This window comes from Melopsittacus undulatus, chromosome 1 (genome assembly GCF_012275295.1).
Source record: "Melopsittacus undulatus isolate bMelUnd1 chromosome 1, bMelUnd1.mat.Z, whole genome shotgun sequence".
Lineage (NCBI taxonomy): Eukaryota > Metazoa > Chordata > Aves > Psittaciformes > Psittaculidae > Melopsittacus > Melopsittacus undulatus.
This window is the reverse complement of record NC_047527.1, coordinates 131,039,292-131,050,202: the sequence shown is the minus strand read 5'-3', so window position 1 is coordinate 131,050,202 and position 10,911 is coordinate 131,039,292. Positions and strand designations below refer to the sequence as shown.

The 10,911-nt window shown below is 37.7% G+C and overlaps 1 protein-coding gene across 1 annotated transcript in view; it reads right to left on the bottom strand.

Annotated features, from left to right (window-relative positions):
* Positions 1–4,822: 4,822 nt before the first annotated feature.
* TOPAZ1 (testis and ovary specific TOPAZ 1) overlaps positions 4,823–10,911 on the bottom strand; it is a 36,194-nt gene continuing 30,105 nt past the window's right edge. The window contains 6 exon segments of the mRNA XM_034060603.1: positions 4,823–5,036; positions 6,322–6,508; positions 7,593–7,796; positions 8,848–9,012; positions 9,615–9,780; positions 10,198–10,298. Of these exon segments, the coding sequence (XP_033916494.1) occupies positions 4,823–5,036; positions 6,322–6,508; positions 7,593–7,796; positions 8,848–9,012; positions 9,615–9,780; positions 10,198–10,298 (1,037 nt within the window).

The window sequence follows — 10,911 nt, the reverse complement described above, 5'->3', positions numbered from 1 at the left end:
CTTCGGGCATGGGGTGGGATGATGGTGTTGTGGGTCGCGGTGGGTCTGGCCGCCAGTGCGAGTAGTGTTAGGTGTTGGGGGTTGCTTCTGGTAGTAGTCTGTCCACAGGGACTATGGAGGGGGAATCCCAGGCACAATAAATCGCCGCTCTTTTTTTTGTGTGGGTTCTCTGAATACTTAAGTGCGCTTTGCATTCTCTTTGTTCTGCAGAAGGAAAACACCAGAGGGGCTAAGAATCAATCGTGAGCAGCCCCTAGGGGAAAAACAAGAGCGATTGCTCTGTGATTAGTAACGCTCGATGCACAAATCTCTTTTTTCCCAAGGTAGGTGGTACCAAGAAGCAGCTAATGGGGACGTGCAGCCTCAGAATAAAAACGTCTACTGATCTGGCGAGTTTCCGAACAAACGGATTTTAACTCCAAGGGACTGGAGTTACTTGCATACAATCCATTGCACTTCCATGCAGAAAAGGTTAAAAAGCAAACTGACAAGGCTTAGGAACTACCTGTAGTTCAGTGAAACTTTAAATCAAGTTGATGGTTCACAACCCGTGGGGTATTTATGTGATTTCCATGATGTAAAGCATGGGGTTTGCTTTGATAAAAGCCATCAGATACGCAAGTACACTGGTTGCATAATTATAAAGATGGAAAAATAAATTTAATTGATTCAAAAGAAAGTATGATGCTCATTTCACCTGGGATTTAACTCTAAGGAGTAAATTGTGAGAGATCAGCGGTAGACACTATCACCAGAGCCGCTCCTGGCCCTCAGTTCAATGTGTTTTGAATACCTCATGTCCCCTAACAGAAGAATTTTAAGCATCACAAGTTGCTGCAAGTGGGCAACAGCCAATTCCTCTTTGCTCCTTTGTTACTGTTCTGCACTGTGGTCCGCAGATAAGCAGTTTCTCCAGTTCCATCACACAAAATAGCACAGAGACTCTGAGGCAAACAGTGTCAGCACTAATTTTTGGTACTACTCATCATACTAGTAATTTTAGAAAACGGTTTTGCAGAAGGGGTTAAGGCTGAAAAATGCAGACCTGGGATTTGCAAAAATAAAAACCCTGTGAAGATGTATCTGAAGACTGAGAAAGGACAAAAATGCGAACTACTAGTTGTTATTAATGTACCTGCACTTCACTGAGCTGAGAAGTATGGCATTAAGATTCTGGTAATTAGAAGTTTAATTACTGCACCAGGGACATACAAGTTTACTATTCTCCTCCTGTGAGACTCACTGACATCCATTAGAATTCTCCCATGAATGGAGCCCAGCCCACAGGCCTTGCTGTCACCTCGGCCTGAGTCTGTAGTTCAAACTGGAAGCTGGCCATGTCCACAGCTGGGAATTTCTGCCCAATTCATTCATCAGCATTTGCCAAATTATGTGCTATGATGTGGAGAAAAACTGCAGTCTGACTGATTTCACATGTTCTTAACCTCCTCATGCAGCATATCATAGCCTAGATTCCTGCAGGAGTTACACGATAATAAACTCTCCATGGCTGCTTTGCCATTTGCCTGTTCTCCTGTATACCCAAGCATATTAATTACAGGGATCTGAATGGAATTAAATAATTGAGTGACAATACTCACAGATATTGTGGATGCTTCACAGAATTAAAAAAATTTATTAACATCTTAACAACAACTGAAAAATTACCCCCACAATTGCTCTTTATAAAACACTGTGAAACTATCAAGCTGCTATTTCCAGCTTCTTACCTCTGTCCCTGATGAGGGTTAAGAAACACTCGAAACTATAAATGCTTTGAAATAAAACTGTGGTAAGTTTTCCAAACAAAATTACTCTGTTTTAGTTACAAGAATCTGTCCATTCCTAACAGAAGTTAATCTTTACAAGAGCATACCTTGTAATCAGTGAAAACTGAAGAAAGATTTTCACAAAGAGAACTTTCATGCATCTAACAACATACTTAAGGAGCACAGTGTTGTTTAGACCTAACTACTGAGAGCAGTACAGGAAAGTTTTCTGCACATTTTTCTCTCTCTCTACAGACAGGTAAATATTTTATCTCCTACATGAAAAACTAAACGTATCTTCTGAATGGCAGGGTCTGCAAAATTGCATTGTGTCTGTTGTACTTTACTTTTCAGAACGTATTTTTTCATCTTTCCAGGCTTATTTCCATTCCACATTGGAGTTTTGTCCTATTTATCACATGGAATTTCTGTCACCAAAACGGTACTGAGAAGGTTGCTTTGTGGCATTTTGATACAACATCAACATGACAAGATTTGTATGGTATTTCAAATGGACTCAGCACAAAAATGCAAAATATGGGACTTAACAGTACAGTTGTTTAAATTGCCTGCTGTTTTATCATGGTGATAGGGAGAACCACTATGTTGACAGAAACACCAGATGCATCAGTTGTAACAAAACATCTCAGCAACATTGTGGGGAGCTTGCTTTCCTTGTTAATATAACACAGACCTGAGACTGCATTCTATCAGCTGACGATGGTATGTGGGAGATGGAGTGAAAACATTGCACAAATTTTGGCAAGTCCAAGATAAGCTAGAAGATCAATGATTAACCCCTGTCTGAAAAATAAAGCAATACTTGTTTTTTTTGGTTTTTTTTTTTTTTTTTCTGGGGATGATATAAGTGAAAATTCAAGGTGGCTTATAATGGAGAAAATAAAGCTGTCTCTAGAACATCCCAGACTTTTAAGCCATACAGATGACTAAGAGAATTTTGCTTTTCTGAATTTCTCAAACACAGTGTTAGCCACATCTGATACTGAAGTGTGGGATTTAGCTGAAGTTTAGAAAGCTTCTGTCTAATTCCTTGGGAGATTAAGCTACAAAGGATTTTACAGAAATTAGCAAAAATGACAGTTTCTCACTGCTAGTTTTAGTTTGTCAAAATCTCTCAAAATCGCACTTGCCACTAATACTGGAGTGGCTGGAGGAACACTGGCTTAGATCCCTCCTCTGAAACCTCATCACTTCTTATCTAGTATTTCAGCTACTGGGAAACAAAAGCAGCAAAATACTGTTGAATTTGAGCAGGTGGCTAGCCTTGCAAATGGCAGAGTCATCCTGGCAAACACAAGTGGTTGAACCCAACATCTGCTTGAACTAGTGCCAACTGTTCTTCAAGAGAAATGCTGAGGTAAGGGGCTTTTAATAAATAAATGCTATCCCATTGTCAGAATTGAATCTTCCGTTTTTTTCAGAAGGAAAGCATGTGAGATCTCTACAGAGGAATGACAGCCTGTGAAAACACGAGAGCATTTTTCTGTACAGGTGGCACAGCAGGAAGGCAGTGATCATGGCAGCCATCATATTCAATCCTCTCTCTTCCAGTAGCGACTTCCAGACAGGATGAGCAGTGGTATCAAAAAGTGTCTGGATCTGACCATGAAGCCAACTGCTGATCAGGTTAATCAGATTAATGGCATGAACCTCAAGGCTAGAGTGGCAACCCCCCCAAACAAAAAAACCCCAAAACACTAACAACCCCATCCATGAAAACCCTCCATAAACATCCCAGTGCTAAGATCATAATGGCTTTCATGATTCAGAGGTGCGAAGGATGCTTGCAATAAATAATGCTGCTGGAACTGGGAAGAGACTCAGGCTGCCCCAAAAAAGCAAAAGATTTTTCACAGACTGTGAGCTTACACCACCATCTTGATCTCTCTTATGGATGGAACAGTTGTAAAAACCCCAAGAACTTCTATACCCAAGAGAGCAGAAATTTTTAGCACAAAAAGCTCCAAAGATGGAGGGCAGGACCAAAAGAGCTGTGTTATTGGCATGCTTGTGAAAGTTGGTACAGGAGATCTAAACCAACACTACAGAAGTGGGGAGCTCAGACAAGTATGAACATTGACAGAGGTCCCACTGATTTGCCACAAAAGTTTTCTGATGTGAAACATTTGCTTCTTTTTACACAGGCTGTAGATCAGTAGCTGAAGTGTGACTTAAGCAATTAATGCTCCAAATCTCATTCAGGATTTGCAGGTGGAAAAAAAAAATCCCTTAAAAACAACCTTGGTTGAAGCCTCCATCTCATCATGCAAATGTCAGAAACTCAACAAGTGGGCAAAAGCATGGCAAAAGCACTTCCCTCTAAGAGAACAATCAAAAGAGAAAGCAGGTTTTCCTTTTCAGTGGAAAAGGATGCATATATACAAATGGGAAGCCATATACTAGTTATTATCAAGATACGACTAAACCTTCAGGTGTGAGCAACTTATGTAGACTCTCAGTTCTGTGAAGGAAATATCCTAAATCAGGCATGTCTCAAGTGCTTTTGAGTTACTTTATTCTCAAGTGCTTTTTACTGGGTTTCTGGAGTAAGGAAAATAACCTCGAAAGGACACAGAGATGGGACAGTATACTGTGAAGAAGGCAAAAAAGAAACTCGGACAGCTTTTACAGAACATGAAGCAATGTGAAAAGAGTCTCAATCAAGAACAGTAGATACACTCAATCAATGCACTTACATACGCTATCACCTGATGGGAGAAGTGGATTCTCTGTAAAAGGATAGAGTGTAGGTTTTGAGGCTGCAGTTTCCTCATTATCTAATGATGCCATTACAAAACATCTATGTAGGTAAGTGTGACAATCTATATAGTCAGGGAAAAAAATACTGTTTCTGTGCTACTATCTGCATTATCATCAATGTAAGTATTTAAAAATACGACTTGGTTTCCAGCCTTGCTGTGAATCAGTAAGGCACAGTCTGAACACAGGGGAAACTGCCTTTATTAATTTGTGTTATTTGCAACAATGATCAATTTAACCATTAAAGCCCAAAAGTCTTGACTATTTAATAACTACTGAAACAGCCAGACCTTCCCAGCCCATTTCATATTCTCCTGAAGCCACTTTAGAGCAGATGTAAGCTCCAAGCTGTAAACTTCTTCCATATTAACATTCATTGTCATATGCTTAAGAAAAAGCTTTGGATCAGATAAACGAGCAGCCTGTATCAGTCTCTCCGCTGCTGCCTGGTAGTCACTGCTATTCTGAACTGTCTGATGTGCACATCTGTAAGTGAATTTTCACAAACACAAAGTTAGGTACCATACAGGACTTGTGTCACTTGCCTGATGCTTTATACTGGCAACAAGATTACAAAAACATTAAAATAATGTATAAGGTTCACTTCACTTAGAACAGACTATGTCTGTTTCTAGACAAATTTTAGCTGATTATTCTAAATAATTAAAAAGTTAGGAAAAGTGTATTTTAAACATATTCTACAATAATGAAAAGTAATGGGATTTAATGCTAGTGCAAAGTAGGTCTACAATAGCCACAGAATGTTTCATGAAGAAATGTTTGACTCTGGGCTGGAAAATTCAGTGAAGGAATGTGAACCATTTTATAAACTGGATATAGCAAGAATTCATGCACATGCTTGAATCCAAAAAGATTACTTATTTTTGGTGTGTAATCATGTTTGGAATAAGGATGTGCCCAAGTCACACGCCTACATTTTTGCAAAAGCAGAACTTACCGTTTAAACAAACAAGCAGAGGTACAATAGCATACACATGAACTTGAGGTAAAAAAAAATCTTGTTTATCAAAAGAAGAAAATAAAAAAAGAGATGTATTCTCTGGGAAGGAAGACAGGGTTCTCAAGTTTGAGATGCCCCTGCTCATTTCTTAACAAATGTAGCTTTTTTTATACAGTATCACATTTTGATGATGAGCCAGTCAATCTCAGAGAAAAAGGGCTCTTGAAAAAAAATAGTCTGGGTATAATCTAGTGACAATGGTTGGTGGTTTATGGACAAAAAGAAAAAGCAACATATTTTTATCTGAAGGTATGAAGTCTCACAGAAAGGGGAAAAAAACTAAAAAAATCAAGACATCCACTATAAAGAGAATCAAGTAAAATGGCTTCACCCACTTTCCAAAAAACAGCCAAGAAATTTCAAGAGTTGCTATCTGAAAGGAGTAATGTTTTGACAGTGCCCTTCTGCTGCACTGCTTAACCACAACACAACGATCTATATACCAAGATATCAAGCTATCCTGGTTTTGAAAATACAATATGCTCTTAGTGGGATAGACATACTCAGGGAACACAGGCCAGTATCACTCTGGAACAATTACTTTTCTGCTACACATATGTAAAAACTAATGACAATAATAACAACACCTCCCCATCCCCTTTACTGTTCTATAACTAGTTTAGAAACAAGGATTCAGACCAAGTTTAAACCCGAACATTGCCTTTCCCAGATAATGGAAAATAGCTCTCTCATTAATTACATGATCATATGGATAAATACCATCAAAATTACATATATCTGACAACAAACCTTTTCAGTATTATTTGAAGAGTCTGACTAGTAGCCATTGGACTTTGAATATCACTGGCATTTGAAACAAGAAATATTTCAATGGCCAACAGCATCTCCACCTCTGATAGGTAAGACGGAATCATCAGAAGTTTGTGATACAATTGTCCCTGCAGTGCTGCTGGGTAGCAACCCAATGATAAAGCACCTGAGAGTAAATGCAAAAATGCATGGAATTAGGATTACCAATACTGAATATAGATCTGTTTTCTTCAGTATGTGGCTAAGAATGTGGACACCCCCCCCCCCAACCTCATAATGGATTTTACTGTTTCACCTGTAAAACAGCCTGATTGAGAAGACAGCAAGTAGTATTCACTTATAATATTCACTGTGATAAAATGTTATTTTTATCAATTAATATTATCAGTGATGATTAAAAACCTCTGTCAGAAATATGGAGAGTCAAAGTGCATAATAATAATGCAAGTACAATTTAGGATAGGTCAGACAGAAGCTTTATTAACTATGATCACAGTGATAAAATGTTTGAACAGCATCTCCCCCTTTACTCCTGTCTTCTGCCAAGTGACTCCAGAGATGTAACCTATGCAGCGCTTCAGGAAAAAAAACAAACCCCAACCAACTGCCATCCCCAAAACCCCCAAAGAAAAGAAAAAGGAATAATTTCAATGTTAACAAAGCTAAGTATCCCAGGAGGGCTGGACTCCTTGAGCAGCCTTGCTAACCACCACAATTCCAAGGCAGAATGAAACAGTAAATAATGTGACAATATAGAGAGATGGCTCTTGGTGGACCCTATCAGAGTCGCACACCCAGTATAATCTTAGCACAGAAATGGAGAGTTGAAAACAATCACAGACTTTTACTGGAAAGGGATTTTCTTTTAGTTAGGATAATTTCTTTGCCAGACTTCCCAGATCATAAATAATTTTACCACCACAGCTCTAAAAAGAAGTATAAAGCAATCTGATTTGCCTAGATGACAAAGTGAAGATGATGCACTTTCTAACCATTTCAAGGTTCACTTTTTTATTTTTTAAATTCTGAAATGAAATGTAAAAAATTTAATTTTATCAGAATTACATTTATTTCATGCCAGGTAGTATACACTGATTTGTATTTTAACAGTTATTATTTCCCAATAAACATTTTAGTTACAAATAAATTCCTGATTGTAACACAGAAAGTACCTTTTTCGTATGAAGTATACTCTTGCCCATTTCCCCCCAACATACTGAGCAAAGGATATTGTTTAAGAAGCAACTTACTTTTGTAATAGGTCCTAGCTTTAGACCACAAAGAACTTCTTCCCAAAGCTGTAATTAATTGTCTAAGTAAAAAAAAATCAATAGCTATGTTTTTTGAAAGCATGAAGTCTACTGCAGAAGATGAGACCCCAAGGTTCTTGCTCTCAAAACAGGCACTTATAAGTTTGTTAAAAAGGCAGCTGTACTGAGAAACATCTACAGTATCTGAAATGAAATGGAGATTATGAATTATGTCAAATGCAAATCTAATTGAACATTTCTCATGAGTACCTAAATCAAGACTCTTGCTCCTATCTGTAAAATGGAACAACGTTGAGGTAACATATGATAATGCTTTACTCATCAAAAGTCTTTTCATAAAGTCCATTCACATTGTGGAAGAGAAGTGCTAAGGTCCAAGTAATAATTTTCTGCCAAAACGAACAGGATCAGATATATTCACTTGCCAATCCTATAAATACAATCTTCACCTGATCTTCTCAGACTTAAAATTTGCACCAACAGAAACAGCTTTGGTGCTTCAAGTTCTGCTTCTCTTCCTCTGAATTGTTCACTTCCCCTTATCTGGCCCATTCTTGGCAGGACTGAGGCGCCTTGCATCCACCTCATGCCTCAAACACCTAGATCCTTTTGGGATTCTCTGTGTAGATGGCCATACGACTAAGCTCTCCTACTATACCTAAAAGCACACACTGGCAATAGCACTGAGACCTGCTCACAGGAATCAGCTCAGGTTTCCTTAGTGGAGCCTTAAGTAACTACACATCTCACCTTGAAGTGCACATCAAAAACTTGTTAGATAAATTGAGCCCAGAATAGTTCTCAGTCCTTAACACGGTATGTAAAAGTTTAGGCTAGCTAGCTAAGCTAGCCTAGAAGAAACAATGCATTCATCGACTCAAAGATATCCCTATTTTATCTTATTGTATAGACTGTGTATGATCCTTAAAAATTTAGTGGGTCTTTCCTTTTACCTTGTGTAACTAAGGCAATTGGAAAAAGTGTTCAGGTGTATAAACTCTGTGTGTGTGCATGTACATGCACGTGTGCATGTGCAGCAAGAGGTGCAAAATACTGTACATATTTTAACTGACACTACACACTTTGGGAGGAGGCAGAAAGGGGGGGTCTTCATCTAAAACTATCTAAAACTTACTTCTCCAACAAATTTTAGCCTGAAAACAAACAAAAAGAACAGTACAGAATCATCTGTTGAACTTTTAGCTCTTAACACAATACCTTTTTCTTTACTTACCAGAATTATTCTGAAAACCTGGCAAGTTCTGCAGAACTTCCAATGCCTGCCTGTATAAACTCTTCTTCAAGTATTTGTGCACTAGTGTACATAACAGATTATGTCGACTGAGGATGTCCATTTTATCACAGGGCCACAACAGTGTACTTGTGATCCACTCTGACTCTGTGGCAAACAACGATGCAGTGTTAATTCTGTGAACTGAAACTTGGATGGTGAGACTTTTGGCCATTAAGAATATACTGTAAACTGCAGCAGAAAACAAGTTGCAGAATTTCACAGAAAACACAGTTCTAGTTATGAATAATGTGTTCCTTATCACTAGTACTTCTCAGATGGATTCTCTGAACCTTTACATTATATATAACCCCTTTTATTAAATATCACAAAATTGAAATTGACTGCCAGTGGCATATGTATGTGTGTATATAAGTATCTATGTATCTGTGTATGTATATAAAACTGAACAGCAAATTTAGATCATCAATATTACTTTACAGAACACCTTTTACTCATTTGTATCTCCTATTCTTGTTTATATTTTGTGTTTCATCCCTTTTCAGCAAATCAGAATTCCAAAAAGCCTGTAATTATGCATCATTTAATTGCAGAAATATTGCACTATTGTAAAGCTATTTTACTAAACGGGATACTGTAAGGTGTAAAGGAACACTGCACTGACCCAATCCTAAACATAATTTTCAGCTGAAATCTGTCCTAGGAGAGTGTTCGAATTTAAGTCAAAAGTCAGTTTAAGACAAACTTACCTCTCAATACCCATGTTGCTCCATCCAAACTTCCTGTTTTAAGATAAATTTCTGCAGCTTTATTAACAATTTGGCATCTTGATGCTAACTTCTCTGCACCTATGAGTCCTTTCAAGACTGTAAAATGTATCTGTAGCTCACGCAACTTATCCAAAACCTTCCTTCCCTAGCATAAGAGGGAGAAGGGAAAAGGGGAAGGTCAGAGGAAGCAATGATCAGTGGATGCAGAGTATATTTACATGAAATACAGCAGATTTAATTTGGTGATACAGATTTACAGGCATCAGTTTAGTTATCCAAATGAAAGTCAAAACCTGAACCTCAACAATCAATAGCTTCTAGGTTGCAAGACAAAGTTCTGATGGGCTCCATAGAAGGCTAATGCTCAGAAAGACACAATGAAATGCTTTGATCCAGCTGGACAATTAAGAAGTATTAAGATGGTGGGGAGGCAGGTAGAACATCCAACCATTCAACTAAAGAAATACAGTTTAACATATAGAAAGACTCGTGACTTTCTAGATGAAAATCTAGAAATGGCTCATTCTTTTTCTTCCAGTCAGGTTCCTATAGTCCAGTATACCTTTATCCACTGAAGTACTTTGTGATAAGAATATATTACACTTATCCCAATCCTTCCAGTGAAAATTCTGTCTGCTTCATTATGTTGTGAATTTTTTGCTACTAAAAAGAAAAACAACACGACATTAAAAAAATGGTACATGCCAATGCAGTTTTAAAGAGATTGCACACTTGAGAAACACTGTAATTGTGAAAATATTAAACATATTTGCCATTAAAAGTAGTAACTACCTAAGTCTCAACACAGAAAGTAGGGTAAATAATTACAGTTTACTCAGACACTATTTCACAGGAATTTATCCATGAGATGCTTGGACATGTAATGGCATAATTTAGTAATATCATTATCTGTGCAGTAAGCTTTGCATTTTCTGGGACCATGAAGAAATGATGGCAATTACAGAACTGACTAATTACAAGTTTTTCCAACCGTATTACACAACCACTTTGGAAGCACTGTTGGCATTCTAGAGCAGTGGTCTCCAAAGTAGGGCATGAGCACAACAATCCATCTGGGTGTGGGAAGAAAATATATTTTCGTACCACTAAAAAATAAAACAAAAATATTTTTAAAAGTACTGTTTATTTCATATTATCTCTTATTTCTAATTTCTATTTTTGTGTATATTTTACAATGTACTTAATACACTCTGTCACAACTGAAAGCTCTGATGGCCATTCTATAATACCGAAGTCTGTGGTCAGAAAGGTCATG